Source organism: Syngnathus acus, chromosome 20, assembly GCF_901709675.1.
Source record: "Syngnathus acus chromosome 20, fSynAcu1.2, whole genome shotgun sequence".
NCBI lineage: Eukaryota > Metazoa > Chordata > Actinopteri > Syngnathiformes > Syngnathidae > Syngnathus > Syngnathus acus.
In genome coordinates, this window is record NC_051104.1 from 8,347,501 (window position 1) to 8,372,024 (window position 24,524).

The window sequence follows — 24,524 nt, forward strand, 5'->3', positions numbered from 1 at the left end:
AGAAAATCCCAACGTTAAATCTATCAATGGAAAAAAAATTATATCTAAACAAATAGTAACGATGTATGAAATAATTTATGGTTAGCGTCTTGAATTCGTCATACTAGGCAAAGTTGAAATAAACTTTAATGATTGTGAACAATAAATCTCAATTTATGCTAAACTTTTTAACAATATTCTAAGAGGAAAAATACGTATCATTCGTATCTTGTAATTTAACATTGTGGCTTCATTCATTTGAAAAAACACATTGAATTTATACATTGATACATTTTTTATACATTGATACATTACACATCGAAAAACACGTTGAATTTATTAACAGTGGAAAAATGACTTGATCGTGAAACATGTAACAATTGCTATTGTATTTAAGTTTATTCTTATTGTAACAAATAGAAATCGAGGACTTTGAGTCAAAACCCCAAAATAGTTGTTTTCTAATTTCTCGAGGAGTCAAAAACAAAAAATAGTGACTTTTTTTTTTTCATTTCTATGTCAAAGTCCACCTGCAGCGCTGCACTGTGGCCCGTGAGGCGTGCGTGCGTGCGTGCTTGCTTGTGTGTCGGTCGGTGGTGGTGGGTGCCGAGCTTTGGAGCTTTGGAACTTGGGATGGTCCACAGTCCTTGTGCCCCTGTCTGTCCCCCACTTCCTTTTCGGCGGGGCAGGTGGAAAAGCACTTGTTCCACGTAAACTTTGCACCCGCCAGGCCAGGTGTGCATCATTGAATTTGGAATAGAAAAACAGTGACAAAAGTCAACTCAAATAAAATTCTACACTCGTGTTTATTTTTAGCTGCTGTTGCCAGGCAGATTCTTGTTTCTGGCTGGGGGATTTCATTAAAGTGTACCGACTAGTGTCAGTTAAACTGCCCACCTTTAGTTATTAATATAATGGAAAATTTTGAGTTCTCGTTTCCTTTCTTGGACTGCACCTTATGAAGTGGCTAAAAGTATGCCAAAACCCAGCGATTATCAGCAAATTATTCAACAAAAATGATGATGTTCTCGTTTTGAAAAGGGTTGGTGTGAATATTTAAGTGTTTGCAGTAACCAATAAAATACTGATGATGAAGTCGCAATCAAATGATATGAACTTGATACGGAAATTCATCCATTGTGAATGGCATTCTAGTCTAAAAATACCGGGGTTTTTTTCCCCCATTGCGAAAACCAAATAGTTAGGTGTTGGCTCTAATGATGTGACCTTGTTTGGCGTATGGGATGACAACAATGCGTCTTATGTTATTTGCGTGCTCAAAGTCGGCCGGGTGGCGGTGGCGCCTCCTCCTCCCTCGCAGGTCGGGGCCACGAAAGCGGTCGGTCGGTCGGTCGGTCGGGCGGGCGGTCACCCGAGCCGCTCTCTCCCTGTGTGGCATCGCTCGTTGCCGGCTAAAATAGGGTCGCCACCTCCCTCCCTCCCTGCAAGCGCATGCAGCCCCGGCCGGCCCTTTCACCTTGGCTGCACCTAAGTTGTTTTGACTCAACGGCGGGCGCGGCGCATATGTTGTCCGTCCGTGCGTGCGTGCTCACTTTTGCCAGGTTGAATTGAGCGGCATGAAAAACAACCCATATTTGACATTAGTTGTGTCGATTTTTTGAAAAGACCCTTTGCAAACGTTCCTGCATGATGTGACGTTTTTTGTCAAGCAACATCTGGTTCTTTGAAAACTGCTGTCTAATTGAATAATGAATTATGATACTCTTATCATACATACCCTTGTTGGGATAAATGTTTAATAATGATCTTGTGACTGTATACTTACTTTAACAATCTCCCTAGATAAAGTAAATTAATAGGCACAAGTCAATAAGAAAGCAAATATGGAGCTATCGTACATCAAATAAGTGATGTGGGTAAGTCAATTAAATGAAGTTTCAAACATTTACTGCAAGCAAAGTAAAAAAATCAAATGGTGTCACACAGTGAAATCATTCCATATGGTGTCATTAGACACGAAAATGTGTTTTTTTTTTTGAGTGCTTCTGAAGCAGCACTTTAGTCACATCATACAGCAAGGGTCAAATCTTTACAGTCGCACTTCTGAGTGACGTCACCTGTTTTTTTTTAACATGCATTAAAAACGTGGATGCTGTATTGTAAAGTCAATTATTGTATGCTATTCTTCGTCTCTCCACTAGGGCTGTGCTAAGTGTCAGAGGCCGAGCTGAGGATCGATGCTGACATCTTGTGGTAATAGCACATCACGACATGTGATTGTTTCTCCGCTCGAGCGAACCCTGAATATTTTCTCCTATCCACTTTCAGCTCCACAAAAGTGAGTGGGGACCCTGACAGACAGACAGGCAGGCAGGCAGGTGCACTGATCATCCGCGCCATGCCCCCATCCAGGATCCCACGATAAACACAGCAGTCATCATTTCCATATGTATTTTATTTCAGGTAAAGTTTAAAAAAGGCTAATAGACCAAATCACAAACGAGGCGAGGTGCTTCATCACCTCAAAACCAAAGTAAAGCTTCTGAAATGCAACTGAATCCACCCTGACACCGAGCGGATCAATTATGCATCCCGACTTCTGACATATCAGAAATGATAATAAATAAGAATTGGCCTGCGCATGCATGTACTGATTGCACTTCACCTCTCCCCAAGTTAACATACTGACAGTCGTAACACCTGAATATGTATGTATGTATGTATGTATGTATGCTCGTGTCATTTGTTATACAACCCCCACACAATGCTTGATAGTGACAAAAGCAAAAATACAATGTGACAGACAATACACGGGCAATCACAGATTGCAAAGCTCCTCTTCGGCCCCTTCCCGAAACGCTTGACACACAGACAGACCAACTCCGTCTGTCCATTCTTTGGATACTGGCTCGTTCCCGGAGTTTTGGCGCTCCCAACTGCCGCACCAGCTCATTTCGGACTTGCATTTTCTTGATACCAATTCATATCTGGGGCTTCAGTGACGCCCGGACCTGTTAAGGCATGACTTTCATGGTGCTGATAATGGTTAAATTCAGATTTTCTTTTTTTGTTGCTCTGACTCCTGTTTGGATTATACTGGATGAATTCTGGAGGCTGTTCTTCGAATACTGGCTAATTGCTGGTGTCTGAATGACAATGACACTAGCTGATTATTTCTCCAGCATCACATATTAAAATCTAAGTTGTTGTTGTTTTTCCATTTATGAGAAGAACATCTTGTCAGTTGGTTGACAACAGAAATGTAGCAACCTAATTCCATTGCTTAATTGGCTTAATTAGCTTTAAGCACACAAGGAAGATAATCATATCTTGCAGACGTCATGCTAGTTAGCAACTAGCCCAATTGGCACTCCTGGGGACACTCCTCATTCCTCCCTCCACAATGTGGTAGAGTCACTTTAAAGAAGGCAGGCAAAAAGTGAGGAGAGGAAAAAAAAAAAAAAAAAGAGTCTCAATTCACGGCATGCTAAACTAACAAAAATCCAGAAAGTTTCCCTTTCAAAGACTGTTGTCTTAAAAGTCAAAGTCAAACCAGCGATGAAGTCAAAATAAGAAAAAAGGCAAACACTGTCCTGCTGAGGTGGCCACGGGGTCCGTTGCCTTCAGTCGCTGTGCGGCTTCTCAACACTAGCCTGTGGGGGGGACATTCAAATGTGGTCATGAAGAAAGAAACAACTCATCCTAAGTGCCTTTGCGTGTTAGTTTCACCTGGTCTTCTTTCTATTTAAAACTCAGACAAAAGACTGAAAATGGCCAGTGTTTCTTTCTTTCTTTTTTTTTTTCCCTCGGCTGCTCTGTCAAACCTTTCATTGCACGTTGACAAATGAGCCAGGTCCAATTTGCGGCGGCATCCTCAACTTGAAATGTTTACCACTTAATCGTCACGTGGCAAACGCGCCCGTCCGTGCCTGCCACTCCCAGCTCTAGCAAGTGCTTTGAAAAATGACTGCAATCATTTGAATGCGCAATGCAGTGCTAACTAAAAGGAATGACTCAATTGATCGAGTCCAAAAGGACTTCTTGAAGACAAGTGGCGTTCTCAATTTAAATGGACGAGCAAGCGTATGTCAGTATGACAGTTTCAACAAATATGGTGGACGTACCATGGCCAGTTGGCGTCCGATGTTTCCCACGGTGACGCCGCCAGAAAAGAAAATACACGGCAGCCAGGAGCGCACGTACAAGAAGTCGGGAGACGTATACCTGCAGCGCACAATTACAAACTTGCTGAAACGCATTGCCTTCTCATGACTGACAATTGTGGTTGTGCAGTTTCTACATTTCAATGTCATGTCTCGTGTCTTCTTCTTCTCCTCCTCACAAATGACGACACAACGGTGAAAACATTTGTACTGTCTCTTCTCACCAATGATGTTGCTATTTATGTTCACCTGGTGGTAAATGTGTTTTCTTCTCATAAAGTTCAACTTGTGATGTGATGGTGCTCTTTTCTCAAGCATCTTTCGAATTCCAATGAGATTGTTTGCCTTCCTGCACTATCTGCCAATGATGTTGCTATTTATGTTCACCTGGTGGTAAATGTGTTTTCTTCTCACAAAGTTCAACTTGTGATGTGATGGTGCTCTTTTCTCAAGCATCTTTCGAATTCCAATGAGATTGTTTGCCTTCCTGCACTATCTGCCAATGATGTTGCTATTTATGTTCACCTGGTGGTAAATGTGTTTTCTTCTCACAAAGTTCAACTTGTGATGTGATGGTGCTCTTTTCTCAAGCATCTTTCGAATTCCAATGAGATTGTTTGCCTTCCTGCACTATCTGTGGCATTCACCTGTGCGTTCTCTTCTGGCAAAATTCCAAGCTCTACTGTGTGTTTTCTCCTCAGAAATGACGATGTCACAATGTGCCTCCCGGTGCGTTTACGTACTGATAGACGCCGTTGTAGACCAGCAGCTGAGTAAAAACGGTGGCGAGGAAGGCGGTGGTGACGCCCAAGCCAAAGCCACTCCGCGAGCGGTCAAAGGTCCACCACAAGCCCAGCGAAAGGGCGGCCAGGGTGAGCGACAGCTGCACACTGTTGTCAATGTCCAGTTTCTGTTTCAAGTGCCAAGTTAGGGACAACTTGATCCTCAAATATTTGGACACTTAAGGTTACTGTAGGACATTCAGGATGATTGGCAGTTATTGTAAGGATACAACGCTGGCGTGGTTGATGCCCACAAAGACGGCGATGCACCTCATGACGCTCGCCCATTCTCGCTTGAACTTGTGCGGTTCGCCAAGATGGCTGTCCAGGCACGGGTATAGCAGGCCCACCACCGCTGCCGGCGAGGAGAGACAAGAAAAGACAAAAAAGGAGTGTTATTTGGCTGAGTGTGCACACATGAAAAGAGGAAATACATTCATGCTTTTTAAAAAGCTTCACGTTCGTATAGTTTGACAAAAGGGACAGGGAAGCAATTATGCGAACGACATGTTTAAATAGGGACTTAAAACAGATCCACTAATTGTTGTTGGTTTTCAACGCGTTCAAATGTTCTCGTCTTGTCCCATCCCACTTGCCGTCCGTCACGTCTCCTTCAAACAAAGACTTTCCTTTCAAAGCCCCGCCCTTCCAGTCACCCGTTATGACTCAGACCAATGAAAGCGCGGCTCCCCTCGCCTCGCATCCTGCTCTTGGCAGCCAATGGGAGCGCGAGGATATCTGAAGCAGCACAAACTTGGCTCCATTGAACCCTTTACTTTACGTGTGTCATAAACATGATAGAAGCCCACCATGATAAACCACCGCCGCCGCAGGGACAAGTGATATCCTAGCCAACGACTGAATCATTCCCATACGATTGCCCCCACCCCACGCGCACTGTTGAATAATGGCCCACTTACATGTAAAACAACACTTCAAGCAAGCAAGCAAGCAAGCAAGCCAGGTGATTGGAATGTGCAGCTGTTTTCGGTGGCGCTCACCTGCCCCAGTGCCGCAGCACGGCGGGATCCACCAGGCAGACGAGAACAAGGTGGTCATCACCTCCTCCGGAAAGAGTGTGACGTTGCGTTGAATTTGCAGCAAGTTGAGCACCAGGGCGAGGATTACCCCCACGGCGAAGAGCACCAAGCCGCGACGGATCAAGTTGAATGTCCGGTGGCGGTGCAGCGAGCTGTAGGCGCTTCCCAGCACCGACGTGATGATGGACATCATTTCCTCGCCTTTGGACGCCAACCAGTTGGTCGGCGGCGACGACGACGGCGTGCGATTGTGTTCCAACTGCGGTGCACGGGAGCAGCTCCAATACTGCTCATCCAGGCTGGACATTTGGCACTAAAAATAGGAAGAGAAAAGGTTAGAAAAAAGAAAAGTAAACCCAACAAAAATAACCGTGACGTCACCGTCTCTGCTTTACCTCGAGCTCTCTCGCTCGCTCGCTCCAATCTCCCACTCGCCAGATGGTGTAACCGGTCACTTGGCTTTTTTTTTTTTTTTCCTCGCCCCACCACTGCAGAGTGGCTTCTTCACATTATTATCAGCACGCTGGCAGGGAGAGAAGAGCAGAGCAGAGCAGAGAAGAAGGAGCTAAAACCCCGGCGCGGTCAAATAGCTAAACAGCTTCTCTTTCGGACAGACAACACAACCAGACAGCTGGGTCGGGTGAGACTCGCCGGCCAATCAGAGGGCGGTGTGTCTTATGACGCCACTTCACCCCACCTCCCCATGCGCCACAACAACAGGAGGGAGGGAGGGAGGGAGCGAGCGACCAAGCGAGCGGAGCGGGGGAAGCGGAAGTAGTCACAACACGCCACCAAATGCAATGCAAAAATGTTCCTTCAAAAGTTGCTTGTCCCCACGGGGGTCGCGGGTGTGCTGGAGCCTATCCCAGCAGTCATCGGGCAGTAGGCGGGGGGGGGGGACACCCTGAACTGGTCGCCAGCCAATCGCAGGGCACACAGAGAGAGACAAACACCATTCGCACTCACACCTAGGGACAATTTGGAGTGCTCAATTGGCCTACCAAGCATGTTTTTGGGATGTGGGAGGAAACCGGAGTGCCCGGAGAAAACCCACGCGGGCCCGGGGAGAACATGCAAACTCCACACAGGGAGGGCTGGAGGTGGGATGGAACCCGCACCCTCCTAACTGTGAGGCGGGCGGTCGTGCTAACCAGTGCGCCCCCACTGAATCATTCCACTTGAAATTGTACTGTACATTGAGAAATACCCGTAACATTTAGTTTTGTTGTTTCAATTCTTTTCCCAAACAATGAATTAGGCCAAGTTGCGCTACAAACAGAGAAAAAGTGCACATACCAGTGTAAAGACAGTCCTATCCTTCTGCAGACCAACTATTGCGTGTCACAATGCACACGCGTGCCTTTTATAGTCTAGCGGCCTTTTGTGAACGAGGTCAGTGGTACGATGTGCTGTCAAGCTGCCCGTGTTGTTGAACCAAAGTTCACGGGGAGGCGTGGCGTGTTAAGCCGCACGTCAGCTTGATAACATTAACGTACGCCACACACGAGTTCAATGCCCAGGCCGTGTCCTTTTTCAGCAATAACATGGAAAGGTGGTTTTTTTTTCCAGACGATGGCCCATTTCTAGATGATAACAAGACACTCCCCCGCCCCAAACAGTGCCTACGTGCCAGCTCAATAAAAGGGTGTTTGTTGTCAGAGGCTTGAAGAGCAAGAGTTAAGATAACTCCCACTTCAAAGTTCAAACGTAAGCGTGGAAGTGTGTCAATTTTTAGCCGAGCATGTATTAGCATTGGAGGAGATGGGGTCTCAAAGGAGGCTGCCTGCTCAAGCAAGGCAGGGAGGGAGGGAGGGATGGAGCGAGCTTCTTTCACTCTGCCAACCTTTGGAGTTGGAGTTGTAAACCGTGTCATCACTCCATTTTCCAGATAAATCTGCCATTTGATTCCGTGCGGTACGCTCGCTCTCCGAATGGGATTTTGGATGTTTGCGCCGCATAGCCGACGAGCCCGGAGTGTCATTTGGTTGGAGCGCTTTCGATTTGTTCCAGGCCCAACCCAATGACTTTTCTTTGAAACGGGAGCTCAAATAAAAATGGCACCGTTTTGTGCTGTTTGAATTGTGTGGCTCAAATACAGGCTCTTTGAACCAAACAAACGGGTTTATTTTATATAGCTCTTATGGCTCAGCCTTGATGAGAGAAATGCTTGGCCTTTGCTCAAACACTACTTTTCTTGTAAATCTTCCATATCGCTCATATTTCCTTTCTTGCCCCCATTTCAGCTGTCCGTGTGCTCACTCGGATTATTCGCTGGAGCCTCTGAAGTTCACAAAAGGTGGAAAAAGTGGTGCATCACTAAAGAAAAGCTTCAATCCAACCCAAATGTGTTTGTCCGCCTCAGGACTGAAAGGGTAAGTGTTCCCCTCATGAATACGTTTCCCTCGCTCTTCTACTTGGCAATTCAGAGAATGATTGCTTATCAGTGTTGGAGCATGTACACTATGTGTCAAGTATTTCATTTGACTGTAATGGCCTCAAAAGCAACCAAGACCGTGTGCAAAATATAAAATGGCAATAATAATATGGAAAGATGGCTGAGGACCCAATGAGCTCATGCTACATTGCAATTAGCATGAAAATGCTCAATGTTTTGCGCCTTCCAAGGGGGGATCAAGAAGAGAAAGATAAGGCAGGAAGACGGCATGCTTGGAATGAGTAGCGTGTCCAATTTGGCGAAGATTAGCAGGGGATTGAGACGTCGCTAACGCAGGGAGGCCTGCCGGCCGGCCGGCCGGCCTGCCGAGGTAGCTTTGCTAAATTGATCTATCAAAGTCTTTTTTTTTTTCTCCACCTAAACGCTGCGAGTGAACTGGGAAGGAAAACATCCTAATCCGTCGTGAAGCGTGGTGGATTACTAAACGTTTTAGTAAGCTCAGGTGTCAAGATGATCCATCCTTTGGCTACATTGGCACTAAGATAGCTAGCTAGCTAGCGAGCTAGCTAGTTCTTAGTTTTAAAATAACACAATCATATTGTATCACATTAGTGTGTCATCTGTACTTGGTGCTCACGCTTGTGTGACACCAAAAAATGGCTCAATCTCACGAAATATCTATTTCCCTTTCATTAGCTTGCTATTTTGAAAACAAAAATGTTGGAGGCAGACGGACAGACAGACGGACAGACGGGCGGGCAGCAGACAGACAGACAGACAGACAGACAGCAACTAGTAATACCATATCTCATATTTCGTGTGAAGTGTAACATCGGTAGCAGCTGTTTATCTTATCGTTTGCATTGTAAGTTGCGGAAGGATTTCGGTGAGAAACATCAAGCTGCTCGTCTCCCAGAGCGTCTGATGCCTGAAGAGAAAAGCATTTTTCTTCTCCTCGTAAAATTCAATGGCAACAAAGCTACATTTGAATGGAGAGAGCCGATGCCAAAAGTGGTTCCTGTGCGAGTGAACTGTTGCATAAGATGCAGCTGATACATGACATCAGGAACCTCTGTGAGTTTGCGCAGCCTGTGTACACAAAAGCTCCGTTCTATTCCAGTGCGCGGACGTAAAAGACGGGAACGGAACGCCTCCCAAACGGCCAATGGTTATCCTGGCTCATCACCAGCCGACTGCTCAATGTGGTGTCATTTAATCCTGCTTCACCTAGATGGATGCTAAGATTGAAAATGATGGCTTGTTGTGTGCTAAGTTAGCATGCTGCCAAGACTGCCAGTACTACTATTTCTCCGTAATTCTTATATCATTCTGGCTCTTATTGTGTTATTGGATTGAAGTTGTGCCTGCTAATATGTTGCTTGATTTACGTTCGATGGCTGCTGAATGTGCTGATAGCTAACTTAGACTTGAATGATTTCTTGAAATTCCAAGTAACTAAGTAAGTTAGGCACTTTTAAAATCAGTCAAGTGACTCACTTGATATTTTCAAGGAGTAAAGAGTAATAAGATTACCCTTCAAGGCAGCTGTAGCAACACAAGTCCTATTCATGAAGCCATATTAGCGTGATCGTCTAATGGGCCTTGTCCGGTTTAATGTTGAACAACTTGCTGTTTGTGGCCGCTTTGTGGGAAAGGCTCTTTTTGCCTCTCCACTTTGTCTATCGGCTGGCAATGAAAATAACAAGAGGTCATTTAAAAAAGAAGCCGAAGAGGAAGAAGGGCATTTCATGGGGACTTTGGTTATCAACTTGAAGCACCTTGCGGTTTGTGACGCCAATGCAGTCAGTGTGCAGCAACGTACAAGCCACCAGCAGAGGGCACACACACATTAATAAATAAAAATAGGTATACGGGCACAAAAATGTTGATGAAAAATCACATGAAATAAATACCGGGCCAGCATAATAACAATAATACTGTGTTGTATTAAAAAAAAGCAGTGTGTGTGTGTGTGTGTGTGTGTGTGTGTGTGTGTGTGTGTGTGTGTGTGTGTGTGTGTGTGTGTGTGTGTGTGTGTGTGTGTGTGTGTGTGTGTGTGTGCGTGTGCGTGTGCGTGTGCGTGCGTGCGTGCGCGCGCGCACTGGAAAGGCTGCCAACGCCAACTTAAGCCACAGGAGGTCACAGTGCCTTCGACATGCGTGCTTTTGTAATCAATAGCCATTATCAGAAAAGGCACATATTGCCTGCCGCCGCCGCCACTGTTTATGGCAGTAGTCCTGGAACTTTGTTTTTTCCCACTGCCAGTTACTTCAACAAGAAAACCTGTTGTACATGTTGCCACCTAGTGGCATCTTGGTGAAGTACACCAAAGTGAGTTGAGGAGTTTTACTTTGATTTCATTCTCGGTAAAAATGGCTTTTGATGTCTTACTTTTGTACTTGCATTTGGCAGTCTGTGTCCATCTCTAGTCAGTCATGTGCTCGCCACGCTTTGTCATGTTATAACACAGCCACATTTACAGCTAAACACACATAGAGAGCAAGCAGGCAGGCAGACAGGCAGACAGGCAGGCAGGCAGGCAGGCAGGCAGGCAGCCAGGCAGCCAGGCAGGAAGGAAGGAAGGAAGGAAGGAAGGAAGGAAGGAAGGAAGGAAGGAAGGAGCGAGTACAAGCACTCGGTCATCAGCAACAAAGCAATTGTCTCCGAGTTTGCGCTTAGCAGGGGCACCACGAGCCAAAATGCAAATTCATCTATCCGGCGAGGCGGGCAATTATGACACAAGTTCTCTTGTGGTCTAATTGCGGATAATGGGAGAGTGAAACCGGGATGATAATTGACAGTGATATACATATCAAAAAGCCAGCCAGCGTGAAGTGCGGCTGCTGACGTCTGCCGTCTTGATTGGGAAAAGAGCTCTCAGTAACACGAGCACAAATCCTCCCATGACAAAGAACAATCAAGCTAGCACAACTGGGCTTCTTACATCTCAAGTTTGACACTTTGCCGCCGTGTATTTTGTTCTCGAAAGCCAACCGGGAAAAATGCTCTTGGAAGCTTTGGTACACATTTGTTTGAAAAAAAGATGCATTTGTTTGAAAAAAGATGCAATGCCATCAAATAGCCTTAAGGACTAGACTGGGAATCAAAATTTCTTCTCCCTAGTAACTCAATTATTTCACAAGATGGACGATTTAGTCCACACTCGGGAAGCGGAAACGTCTGGAGAAATGGCGCAGGCGGAACTCATCACTTTATTAAGAACGCTAATCCATTTAGGTGCGTCGTTTGCGAGGAGAGAAAGAAAGAAAGAAAGAAAGAAAGAAAGAAAGAAAGAAAGAAAGAAAATGCAAGTAACTGACACCTCAGAATGTGTCTTTATTTGTCGCGCACAGGAAAAGGAAATAAAACAAGAAGAGCAAATCAATGGCTCACTATTTACTCATCCGAAACTAATCCGCGTCATGGATTTGACATTTGTGCTTGCCGCAAAAGTTCAAGTGGGAGGCCGGCCTGGCATTTCTGGATGTTGCTTGGTCACGGTTGCGGCTTTTTTTTTTTTTTTTTTTGCTGCTTCATATTGACACGCAAACATTTTTGAAAATGTTCAGGTAGCATCCACACCTCACCCGTTCAAATTTTCATCCGTTTATAAGATGAATTGACATTGGGAGGGGTTTTTGGGAAACTCGGAAAGGTTGTTGGATTTAGCATCTGCATTATTATGAGCTTGTGGGGAAACTTCCCAGCATGCCCCGCAACAGGTGCAGAAATATTCTACTTTTGATCTCCACGCAGAGTGCCTTGCTGTGATGATCTCAAGCTCGCCCGCCTTTGATTCATTCTCCGCCGACCTAGCGTCTATTTTAGGCGCCATCTATTCGCCCCGGCTCGTATTCACAAGGACACCTACACGGACGACGGGTGCGTGCTCTTTTATTCAAAGAGATGCATCGCAGTAATTGATCCGGCAGGACAGGCAAAGATCTATGCGGTGATTTGAGTGGCCGAGCGAGCGACGTGGCCGTCTTTCTCCAGGCCAGCTCCCGAACAAACGCGTCTGATTAAGAGGGGCTTTTCCCAGCCGCCTCGCCACGGTTGAATTAGTCCCCGAAAGACAGAAAAAGAAACATTTGCTGTCTTCTTACCTCTCTGTCTATGAGGCGCCCTCGAGTAGTTTTGCTTTGTTGTTTTTGGTTTGATTTACCCCATGGGAATGTTGTCATACAAAGTCATAGAAGAGACGGCGGCCGGCGTTGGAGCTCGGCGGGTGTGCGGCATACGCAGATGGCCCGGCTCCGCATCGGTCCGCTTTTGCCTATATGGCAGCATCAGGTGCCGAGACCCTGGAGGCGGCGACGGGTCGACCCGTGCTGGGTTGACGCTGCGCTACGTAGGCTGCCGCGTTGCCGTTTAACCTTACCTTGGATTTATTTGTCTTGTTATAACCGCAGCATCAAATACATGGATTCAAATTGTGCCTGCTTTGATGACAAAAGCAGTCGGCGGCGCCGATATTGGTTGTTGCTCGGAGCAAAACAAACATCAGGAGAAGCAAGCTAATGTGCATGAGAGAGCCTCATTAGCGGCAAAATTGCCTCTTTTGTCACAGATGTTTAACAAATGTGCATATTTGTGTGTGTGTGTGTGTGTGTGCGTGCGTGTGTGTGTGAGCACGCGGCGCGAGTATCTGCACATGCAAAAAAATTGGATTCCCTGACGAGGTTCTCATCTTGTTTCTGGTTGGCGACTTGTGAAATTGACGGTGAATTTTTCAGCATCCAATCTGCTGCTGTCGCAAACATCCATTGTTTGCTTCTCCATTTTCCTTTTGGTGTTCCCGGCCGGATTAGAAGAAAAAGCCTGAGGCCGAAATGGGTTGCCAATGGCTTAATGAAGAATTTGGAATTGCTGCTAGCTCATTATTGTGCTGAGCAGAACTAGGGCAAAGCTATGCCAGATTGTCATCCGAAAATGTGCAATCCATACCTGTCAAACATGAACGCACTCAAAATATTTGACTATCATGGCTGATGTGTGAGCAGACAGACAGACAGACGGACATCTGGCTGTTGACATTCACTGAACATTACCAACTGCTGTGCTTTTAATTGGATCGGCGTTTGCGCCGTTTCTTAAAGCGTTTGCATCTTTAAGCGACTCGTTTTGGATGGCAAAATAAAAGTGGAATTTCCCCAAAGGGAGTGTTCACTCTTTATTTTCTCAACAGCTTTTTGAATAGGATTGTGTTTGCTGTAGCATTGGCCTCGTTGTTCAAAATTGGATAAAAGCTTGCATCAAATGGCAACGTGTTTGCTTTTTCCTCATTTGACGGCTTTGAATCGAATGATTTTTCATATTTGGAATTAGCGCGCTTGGTGCATAAAATTGCCAGCTGAGGCTCCTTGTTTGTAGCACGCAAAGTACATCCAATATGAAGATGGAAATTTCTCTCATCATTTTGAACGGCAGAATTTGTACTGTCCAACATGCCCCCCCGAGGACACAGGCTCTGGCCTGAGATAGAGCTTTTGACGCTACGTGGCCAAATCAAATGGGATGGGGCACCGAAGTGGAATACCTTCCTGACATTACCAACCGTGAACTGCTCTAAGTGAGATGGAAGTGCTCATTAGGGAAATGTGTCAGCCAGGGACAATTGTTCTCACTCACCTTGTGAATCTGCTCATCTCTCTTTTTTGCTAGCTTGCTTGAGATCTGTCCGTCCCATGAGAAGACATTCTGCTTTGACAGGTCGAGATGTCGCAAGACGTTCTCAGTGCTCCCACGATGATTGGAATCGGTCGGCTATCTGGACGTTCCAAGCGTCGTTCTTGTTAAAGCTGAGAGTAGGAAATGGCTCTCAGCCCAGCCCAGCCCAGCACAGCACAGCCAAAGGCTTGAACGTAGCCCAGAACATCCATTTATTGATATCGAGTGGCACATCTTTTCATGAATGACTTCATTTGGATTCAGGCCCTAGCTGACGTCGGAACTAAATGATGCATACTAGTCTTGTATCCCGTATGACTTGAACTCATTTCACTGAGTCTATTTCATAGGAAATTACACACAAAGTTGACTCATTAGTTACACGTGTTTTTTGTTTCTTTTTAATTTTCATGACAGCATCTATATTTTCCTTTGTGCCGGCGGAATTCATCACCAAGGTGTGGGATTACCCCCGTTGATCGGTCGGTCGGTGTGCAGATGGGCGCGTGCAGCAGAGACGCTTTGCTAAAGGCAAAACACGCTGTTGACAAGTTGAGCAGTGCAGGCGTACCTAATGTTCTGTCCAACGTGGCAGAGCACAATAACTTGTAGGAACTCCGCCAAAAAGCCAGAAGCCGTTAAAGTAGGGCCGACATGTTTTAATGTCATGAAAAAGGAACATTTGATGACTTTCACCTTGCTCGCAAACCGTCGCTTAACAAACGGGCTGGCTTACGCCCCACTTGATTTTATTTTCATGCCCCACATTATGTACAAAGCCATCTCCGGCAAACGCCCGCCCGCACACGATGCTCACTTGAGCTAATGGCGTGTGCCCACTCAGCACTTTCCCGTCGCCACATCACCGATTGATCAATAAGTGGATTAGCCCGGCAGAGGTAATGCTCATAGAAATGAATGGATTTCTCCTCTCTTTTTATGTTTATTGGTCTCTAACACAAAATTGTGTGCGCTAGCTAATGATGCTAACGCTTGAAGTCAAAGTGCTCTGTCTCTCTTTCTTTCTTTCTTTCTTTCTTTCTTTCTTTCTTTCTTTCTTTCTTTCTTTCTTTCTTTCTTTCTTTCTTTCTTTCTTTTTCTTTCTTTCTTTCTTTCTTTCTTTCTTTCTTTCTTTCTTTCTTTCTTTCTTTCTTTCTTTCTTTCTTTCTTTCTTTCTTTCTTTCTTTCTTTCTTTCTTTCTTTCTTTCTTTCTTTCTTTTTTCTTTCTTTCTTTCTTTCTTTGACCCCGTAAGGAACTAAAGAAAGTGTGATTGCATCCCGTTCAGGGACCAGGCTCTGCCAGGCAAAGCCAGGCAAAGCCAACGGCTGGCTCCACCTGTTTTGGAGCCGGAGGAGGGCATCCAAATCAGGCCATCTATCTATCTATCTATCTATCTATCTATCTATCTATCTATCTATCTATCTATCTATCTATCTATCTATCTATCTATCTATCTATCTATCTATCTATCTATCTATCTATCTATCTATCTATCTATCTATCTATCTATCTATCTATCTATCTATCTATCTACGTATGTATGTACAGAATGTTCTCCTGTCGCCCCGCTGCCATGGCAACGAAGCACGAGTAAGCTCATCTTCAATCACCTGCCTGCGCCGCGTCGGCGGGTTGACTTCCATCATTGTGTCGGTGATGACAAAGAAGCAAGGGAGCGAGCCCGGCTCGGCCGGCCGGCCGCTGTTGTCCAACTATGAAACGGCCCCCTTAAATGAGGCCCGATCGCGATTAGGAAGCTGGAGCTGGCTGTGGTTTGTCTTTGGAGCCGGTGGTTTTTCTCTTTTTGCGCTCCACGTGTCAACAGAGGTGATTTTGACGTCAAGCCAAATGAAGCGACTTGGCTAGAATGGTTCTTGCCTTTTTGTTTTAGCTTCCCTTAGCGTGTGCGCAATCACCCGCTTCATGGATTGCTGTGTATGACTTTTTTCCCCATCTTATCAGTTATTCATAAGCTAATGAAATGCATCTGCATCAGCACAAGAACATCTGCTTCACCGACTTGCCGCGCTTCCCACTCGGAATGGTATCAATTATTCATGACCCGCTGGAGTGTCGCAAAGAGGTCACGAGAGAGACAATAGGCATGCAAATAAACATGACCTGCGACAGTGAGCCGCGCGACTTTCAGAAGAGAACATTGTCAATGAAGACTGGCGATGGTGATGATAGACTTCTTCTTCTGCTCTGATTTCAAAAGACATGATTCAAGTGTCCAAATTTGAAAACGTGCACAAGAAGTTAACCATGTCACTTTTAGAATCAAGAGCGCAAATGCTGGAGACAAACAAACCCAAATTCTTCCTCGTGTGCTCGCAAGCTTCACTAGCTAAGCGAACCAAGCTAGGTAGGGTCATTTGGGGCCTTGGCGTTAACTCTGCCGCGTAAGCTGGCGGCGCCGCCGGCAAGCCTCCGACTCAATCTGTTTAGCTGAGCCACATTTCCGTCGTGACAAAAATGTGGACGCTGGCTGGCTGGCTGGCTGGCTGGCTGGCTGGCTGAAGGGATTGACAATAAAGCTGACTTTGACTTTGACTTTGAAATGGAGCCAATTTCCAAATTTGCCCAACTATATGGTTGAAATTTGGCAGCAATGGGACAAAAGGTGCGCGGAGCCCTTCCAGCGGGCACAATGAGGCCAAATCTCTTGCGTATGTATACCTTGACTATGAAGACGTTTGCCGTCCAACGACTTGCCCCTTTTAGGCTCAACGGCAGATCAGAACGAGAAGAAAGAGGAGTCATTTGAAACACCATGCAAAACCTTTTTAATCAGTTGGGGCGCACGGGAAGTTCCCGTGACGCCCCAAGTTGCAAAAGAGTTAACTGTGTGTGAGAGAGAAAGAGAGCGTCTTGGGAATAACAAAGTCAAGCGGATAAACACAGTCTGCGGGACGTACACTTTCTTTCATCTCCGATCCGATGATCGGAAGAGCCCCGCCCGCCCGTCACAACATGAAGTCCACCTGCACCTTGCCACGCTTCGTCTTGGACGAGTACACGCCTGGCATGCTAAAAGTGACCTCAGGAGGCGGAAGTGTTCATCATTTGTTTGGTAGGAATCAGGCAAAATCTCTCCAGGTTGGACCCTTGGAAAAGTGTTCCTTTTTGTCAGTCAGTCAGTCAGTCAGTCAGGCTACTCCAATTTGACGGGGAACATAGCGTTTGCCTCGAGTCTGCTTGCCAGACTTTTCCGAGAGTGCAGGTGTACCTCCAGCTGTGATTTCACGAAGTTGCCAGCAGCGTCCGGTTTCCTTCACTGGTCAGCTCCCAGCGGCTAATAGCCTCGGAAGCGGCGCCGGTCCAAGCCGTTTGGTAAACGCCAGCCGCGAGCGCTTCTGTCCTCTCTGGGTGGAGGCTTCCCTCCTCCCGCAGTACGTCCGTGGTCGTATGTCTCCCGGCTCTCCTTTGATTGGATTCCCTCCCGCTTGCGTCCCGGTGTTTCCTTCCAAAGCACTTTCACGAGGACATTGGCTCAACGTTGCCTGGAGAAGAGATTCCTCAGGGCGTTGTTGTAGTTCTTGTTGAAGGCGGTGTAGATGAGCGGGTTGAAGAAGGAGTTGGAGTAGCCCAGCCAGAGGAAGATGCTCTTCCAGATGGGCGGGATGTCGCAGGAGCACAGCGGCACGATCAGCTCGGTGATGAAGAACGGGATCCAGCACAGCACAAAGACTCCGATCAGGATGCCCACCATGAGCGCCGCCTTCTTCTCCTTTTGCTCGCGCCACGTGTCGCCGTCCGTCTGGAAGGTGACGGTGGCGTGGCGCGCCGTGTACACCATCTGGGGCCGCCTGGCCTCCTCTTTTGCCTGCACGGGTCAAATACGGGATTAGACGGAAAGAACTACGTGAAGTCGCCAATGACTTTCTTTCTCGTCGACGTGCGCGAGCTGCTGAGCGGCTCCTCGTTTGGATGCCAGACATTTGTCAGTCAGGTGTCTAAAGCCCAGCGCTCTTCTGTCTGTTTGAGGCTCGTGAGGAGCAAAGGGCGGCGCAACGTTCTCGAATCGAGTCGCCCGACCGACCGACCGACCGCGATAACCCGGCTCGTTAGCGGCTCGAGATTTGCTCACCTCCGCCATGGGCGTGACGGTGTTGCTCTTGCGCGAGCCGATCCGGAACTTGGCCGCCTTGTAGATCTTCCAGTAGACAAAGAGCACCACGCAGAGCGGCAGGTAGAAGGCGCCGAAGGTGGAGAAGATGGTGTAGGACGGCTCCTGGCTCACCTGGCACTTCATGCCCTCGGCGTACGTCTCGCCCCAGCCGAAGAGCGGCGAGAGCGAGATGATGGAGGACAGCAGCCACGTCAGGGCGATCATCACGTTGGAGATCTTCTTGCGCGTCTTCAGCGTGTACTCCAGGTGGCGCGTGATGGACCAGTAGCGGTCCAGAGCGATGGCCGTCACGTTCCAGATGCTGGCCGTGCAGCACAGCACGTCGAAGGAGATCCATACCTGGCAAAATCCTCATCGTCAGCATCATCGTCAGCATCATCAGCACCGTCGTCATCGTGTGCACCTGGCAGAGCACCCGGCCCAGCTTCCACAACCGTCCGTTCAGCTCGTGCACCAGACTCAGCGGCATCACCAGCGCCGCCACCATCACGTCAGAAATGGCCATGGACGCCACCAGGTTGTGCGGCACCCGGTGGAACGTGCGAACCCGCAGGATGGTCACCAGCACCAGCAGGTTCCACACAAAGGTGGCCACGGCCAGCATGGCCAACAGCGTCAGCGTCAGCACGCTGAACAGCGCGAACGGCCGATACGCCTCACCCGCTGAGCCGGCGTTGGCCATGCCGACGTCGGCCGCGCGGCCCGCGCTGCCGTTGGCCGCGCTGCCGTTCACCGCGCCGACGTCGGCCACGCTGACGTCGGCCACGCTGACGTCGGCCGCGCTGACGTTGGGATAAGTCATGTTTGACCATTCCAAAATGGCCGTCGAGTCATTCTGCATCTGGAAGAAAAGCTGGAGCAAGTCACATGCAGTGGATGGGATGGCGCTGGCTGGGGCCTAAAACTCGAAAGTAGGCTTTACGTCTGGGCTCGTCAGTAGGGCGCTCGCTAATATTAGAGGACTTGACGCTGTTGTCTGTCGACGTGGATTCACATGAGCTCGCCAGGCTTTGGCGCTTTGAATGCTGCACGTTTACTCGGACGACCGAGAGTGACGTGAAACGGAACGGCACGGAGCGGTGGCGTTACGAGCGGATCATATGACAAAGTGCCACCGACCGCATGGCTGTTTCTTTTTGTTTGAAGTCCACGTGTTGGCTCAAGAGGCCGTTTAGCCATGATCTCGCAATGACGAAAAAGCCACTCGAGCGTCTCATCCGCCGGGCTTTCGAGTGCAATTTCAGATGCCTCGCGGCGCTACTCGGGGACTTCTTTTACCACGGGAACCAAAAGCAACATTGCTATTTATCATCGCTTACGAGTCGTCCTTTCGGAGACCTAAGCGTATTGGGGTCATGCTGAAGAGAATGGCAGAAATGTTTGAAAAGCCCAAATGTAATGAGGAACAAAAAAAGTATTGGAACGCCGTCTCCATCTCACTAGCTATTAGCTACACAGCTAGCATGACTTATTCATGATGGCAACTCGTATCCTATATTGGATGCCTAACGTTTCAATGAACGCAACGACATACGTATTGATTGTGAACATGCTTTATCGAAGCGGCGAGAAAAGCCGATTTTTTGGTTTGCCTTTGTCTGGTGTCTGTCTGCAGCCTCCATGAGCACCCGCTACCCCTGAAAGTCAATGGCTCAAATGTTGTTTTAGAGCAGTGGTTCCCAAAGTGGGCGGTACCGCCCCCCTGGGGGCGGTGGAAAGATCTGGGGGGGCGGTGAGGAAGAAAGGGGCGGTAGGGGGGCGGTAGGGGGGCGGCAGTCGATTTGTACACAACACGCCGCTCTGGCCCAGTCAGATCCGACAGCATAGACTACAAAAGCAAAAGCTCAGGTTTGTCATTTCAAGCTTGTAATGTTCAGAATTTTATCTTATAATAAAAACCGCATTCTGGCGGTCAACATCATCTTGAGTTCAAGTCAACATGAAATTGGGGACTCGCCAGAACGCGCCGTGTTGTGTTGTGTTGAGCTGGTTAGGGCAGTGGTCCCCAACCACCGGGCCGCGGACCGGTACCGGTCCGTGGGTCACTTGGTACCGGGCCGGCAAGCCGCACAGAATTTTTTTTTTAATCGACGATCAATTAATTCAGGTCAAGACACTCGTCCCGGTCACGTGACATGTTTCCCCAGTCGAGCCCGCAAAGCTAATATGTGGCGACAGGCTAACTAACCAGGCAGTGAAGCATTCAAAACTGCTTCAACACATGGAGACCAAGCATCCTGCAATAAAAGACAAACCTTAAATCACTTCGGGTGTCATTGTCTCCGATTACGTCTAGATGGGACCGGCTCGTTTCTGAGAAACAAACTCAGTGCTCCCACTAATTCAACGTAATGGTAATGATATTATAAATGTATTATTTATTTATTTATATAAATGTATTATTTATTTATATAAATGCCGGTCCTTGGGGGGGGGGGGGGCGCTAGGAATTCACTGGGGAGCCAAAGGGGGCGCCAGCCTGCAAAAGTTTGGGAACCACTGTTTTAGAGCAAGGAGGTCTCCGTCCCGTTTGCGATGAAGGCCGACGTCTCGGTGCCTGGATTGAAATGCTGACTGGTGATGACGGTGGTACTTGAAAATATTTGCCACTTGGCATAAAACCTTTGAGAAGCAGCGCATTAGCCTATTAAAGCGGCGAACGAGCAGCCGTCCCGTCGCCATGCTGATGCGCAGGCATTTCCATACATGGACCAGCGCCACTCTTTGCCTTCTGCCGCCGCCACAGGTCATATCTTCATGGCCATCACGTGACTCTGTCGCCGTTTGTGTATTCCGACCCACGCCTTCCGTCCATCTATAAGCCATCCGTCCGCAAAGGTCTCTGGGTAACCTCGACCCGGTCCGTTAAGTGGAGCCGCTAGCCTGTAATATTGATGCACTCGTTCATTTTACACGCTTGTGACACAGCCAAAGGGCGGGCGCCTTAGCAGATGAGCATCTGCGCAACATGGTCCGGCCTGACAGACAGACAGGAAAAAGTTGCTTTTCAGAAGCCAACAGGATGTGGGCTATTTTGGCGCTTGGGCGGAACAGGCCGTTCAAATGTCGGCAACCGCTGCATCCAAATGAAATTAGTAGAACAGAATAGCCTCGGTGAACCAAACGCAAAAACTGGACTGACAAACACGTTTGTTGCAAATTAGCCCCACTGGGTGTTATTCTCATCAGGTTTGGTTTGGATCCAATTGGCATCAATCGGGTCTCATTGTTTTGCTTGTTACCGAAGAATTGTTGGCCCCCGCGCTGAATGTCAAATCAGGAGAATAATTCTTGGCAAAAAATTCTAAAGTCGCTCTCGCTGGCTGGCTGGCTGGCTGGCTGGCTGGCTCCCTGAGGTGAAGCTTCATGTATCTTTCAGGTGGCTCATTGATCTGTTGGCTATCGCTCAGTGGGCCTCTTCCATAAGGTCCGTGGGGTATTAAGAGTAGACGGCCGCGCCGCGCCGCACCTCGCCTCGCCTCGCCATGCCATGCCATGCCATGCCATGCCACCCTCTGTTGGCAAAGGCACCCCCCCCCCCCCCCCCCCCCCTCTGCGTGCGCATGGTCCGTTTTGATAGCTCTTGTCCTGATGAGCGGCGCATAACCCGTACTGGCCACGTAAAGACAAACAAGCCAATTCAGTCCTTGGGACAATTTGGACTTTTCAATCAACCTAAAGCCAAGTTCAGAAAGCAATTATGAAGGGAATATTTCCTTTGACTTCTAAAATGCGGTCTTTTGGTTCTTGTAGCGCAGTTTTCTCGTCACCTCGCGCAGGTGCCGACGTGATGCTTTTCATTTCTTTTTTTTTTTTTCAATCCCTCCCCCAAATGGAAGCAAAACTTGCCACGCGACAACTTTGAAAATAATCCCGGCGGTTTGCCGGCGTCCCCGCGAGGATTCCTCGGCGTCCCCGCGAGGATTCCTCAACACTCGCTCCGGTGGGTGCCACCAGACACTTGTTACATGTTTGACTCCACAGCGGTCGGTCGGTCGGTCCGAGAGGAGGGGGATGATTTGAAAGCGAGAAAGGTGCACACTCACCCCGTTTAGCGATCCAGCGTCAAGTAATAGTGCGGCAGAAGGTGCTCCTCCGTGCGTGCTTTGCTTGCATCCATCGTCGCCTTGGGGGCGGGGGGGCGACTGATGGCTCAGTGTGGCTTGACTACACACACACATACACAGCGTGAGGGATGAACCCCGTCGGTTGGCATGGAGGGGGTGGGGTGGACGAGGCGCGAGAGGTGGGAGGGAGGGAGGGAGGGAGGAGGATTCTGAGTCCATTTCATGCTAAACGCTGCGTTCTTCTGAGCCAAGTGAAGAAGGATGCACGGATGGGGCGCTGCCTTATCGGAGGCAAGCAAGGATGCAACAGCAGATGCAGATGACGTCTTCATCTTGTTTCTTAGACAACGTTGACGCCTCTTTTAGTTGGGGGTCCTGTAAATCGCTGTTGGCGCACGTGGCCGCTTGTTGTCACAAAACAATGCTGGGCTGATTTTCCAGCCTTCTTGCTGGGTTGCTGTACATTGGGTTACTTTTACCCAAGCTCATTCCCATCTTACTTGAAAACATGACTAAATATGCCTGCTGCTTTTTTGAAAAATAATCATAAAGGGAGTAGTTAGTAGTTCCGATTTTTTTCATTTTCTTTCCAATGTAGTTGCTGCAGCAGTTTGAAAAGATGCCAAATAAAGCCACTCAACTGTTAACATGGTCCTTCACTTAAGCAATATTGCCTTATGATGGCTTCCCGGGCTAATCCGAGGGATTTGCTTTAACCGAGTCAAGGAGACTCAAGTCTCAAATCGCTAGATTGTCATTGCCCTGCAGCGGCGCCCCCCCCCCCCCCCCCCCCCCCCCTAACCCTACCCACCCCCAACCCCCATGTTCTTGATGTTGTGGAAGTGTGTTGTACAGCAATCTTTTTTTTTGGAATACTACTATTTTGGCGGATGATCCAAATCTACCTGCAATAGCTGAACATTTGTAACATAGATACCAAATGCAAAAATATTTCAAAACAATAGGTCAACCCTTCCGTCATTGGCATGAAACACAAGCCCAAAAATATTGCAATTCATTCATCCAAAACAATTGTAACTCAGGAGTGTACCACAGGGCTCCCTTCTAAGTCATCTCATTCTGTTTCTATCCATCCATTCATTTTCTAAAGCATGTATCCTCCTTTCTAAAACCTTTCAACTGAGGGACAAGCCAACCCCAAAATGATGTGGATTTTCTGTTTTGCGAGATACCATGCCATCTGCTAGGTGACTATATAGGCAAGAGTGAGGCAACTTTATTCACCGTCTGAGGCAACAACAATAAAAAGCCCAGATAGCGGCAGGCAGTGAGGCACTTCTGGCTCAACAGCCAGTCCTGTACAGCGCCGCGTTACTTAAGAAAAAGTGAAATACGAGCGCCGCGCCGCCCCTCGCCTCGCCTCGCCGGCCCGAGGCGTGGTGGTGGTTTCATCGATTTCACCGCAGTAATTTATAACGGCGACCTTGTCCCGCTCGCGCTCTCTTTCTCTCGGCGCCCGGGCCGCAAATAGCCCAGAAGCTCGTACTCCTCCCGGCGATTTACGACGACACTCCGACCGACGTCTTTGCCCTGCCTGAGGCTCTTGGGTGAAAAATGGGAATCCAAACTCTGCTTGTCTTCAATTGGAGCAACAACAAGTGTCTTATTATCATTCATAGTCGTGAGGGTTGTGATTTAGTGACTTCTTTTTCGAAAAGACTCCAGGGTGTCCAAAAAATGGACCCTTTCCTGTTGAAGCTTGCCCGCATTACAGTAGTAGTCAAACGCCTCACGGTTTAGTCGCTTCAAAGTACTTCCTTGACGCCGATGATGTGCGCCATCTTGTGGAGCATCATAGAAATAGCAACAAATCACATCAATTGGTGACATTTCCAACAAAGAACCACAGAAAAAAATGTAAATACACACAGTTGCGTCATTCTTCCGACAGTAAACTAAACACACGCACACAGTAGCTTGAAGCTATGCGTTGTCACACATCCCCCGCCGGCTAATGATGTCCGTCTGCACCAAGCTCCCAATTACCGCCCTTAACGAGGCAGCGTGCGTTCAGCCAAAAAAGACGCGCCGAGCTCAGCGCATTTCCGGCGAACGGAACGAGAAGCGGCGGGGGAGCGGGATAAACGCTTCATCCTCGAAAGTGCGCCGACAAAAGGCGAGAAAGCAAATCTAGCTTGCCATTGACTCGCCGTGACGGTAAACTCGGGTGAGCGCCGACCAAACCACTTTGGAAGAGATGAAGGCAAGACTTGATATCCCCCCCCCCCCCCCCCCCCAAGTCACCACCAGTATACGTAGGAAATCAAAACAGGTAGCATCACTTTGATTGTTATGGCCTGCATCAAAGTCGGA

The 24,524-nt window shown here is 48.0% G+C and overlaps 2 protein-coding genes and 1 long non-coding RNA gene across 7 annotated transcripts in view; 1 reads left to right on the forward strand and 2 right to left on the reverse strand.

Annotated features, from left to right (window-relative positions):
• The window catches only part of LOC119139126, a 24,848-nt gene extending 21,416 nt beyond the window's left edge, over positions 1-3,432 (forward strand). Inside the window, exons 5-6 of the long non-coding RNA XR_005101304.1 lie at positions 2,142-2,318; positions 2,812-3,432. This is a non-coding gene — a long non-coding RNA (uncharacterized LOC119139126). The remainder of the gene's footprint in view (positions 1-2,141; positions 2,319-2,811) is intronic.
• Positions 2,378-23,657, reverse strand: insig1 (insulin induced gene 1). Of its 4 annotated transcripts, XM_037279520.1 has the most exons (7): positions 7,222-7,335; positions 6,321-6,448; positions 5,887-6,238; positions 5,116-5,240; positions 4,847-5,013; positions 4,065-4,164; positions 2,378-3,593 (listed from the first exon to the last, which is right to left on the reverse strand). In XM_037279520.1, the coding sequence occupies exons 3-7, from the start codon at positions 6,230-6,232 to the stop codon at positions 3,564-3,566; spliced, it is 768 nt and encodes a 255-aa protein (XP_037135415.1). In that variant the 5' UTR covers positions 6,233-6,238; positions 6,321-6,448; positions 7,222-7,335; the 3' UTR covers positions 2,378-3,563. The 4 variants fall into 4 exon arrangements, with proteins under 4 accessions (XP_037135415.1, XP_037135417.1, XP_037135416.1 ...); XM_037279522.1 differs by lacking the exons at positions 6,321-6,448; positions 7,222-7,335 and adding an exon at positions 23,644-23,657; XM_037279521.1 differs by lacking the exon at positions 6,321-6,448 and having other exon boundaries at positions 7,222-7,339.
• Positions 17,126-22,787, reverse strand: htr5ab (5-hydroxytryptamine (serotonin) receptor 5A, genome duplicate b). Of its 2 annotated transcripts, XM_037279516.1 has the most exons (5): positions 22,170-22,787; positions 18,527-18,964; positions 18,082-18,462; positions 17,701-17,817; positions 17,126-17,598 (listed from the first exon to the last, which is right to left on the reverse strand). In XM_037279516.1, the coding sequence occupies exons 1-5, from the start codon at positions 22,407-22,409 to the stop codon at positions 17,485-17,487; spliced, it is 1,290 nt and encodes a 429-aa protein (XP_037135411.1). In that variant the 5' UTR covers positions 22,410-22,787; the 3' UTR covers positions 17,126-17,484. The 2 variants fall into 2 exon arrangements, with proteins under 2 accessions (XP_037135411.1, XP_037135410.1); XM_037279515.1 differs by having other exon boundaries at positions 17,126-17,817; positions 22,170-22,781.
• Positions 23,658-24,524: the final 867 nt, after the last annotated feature.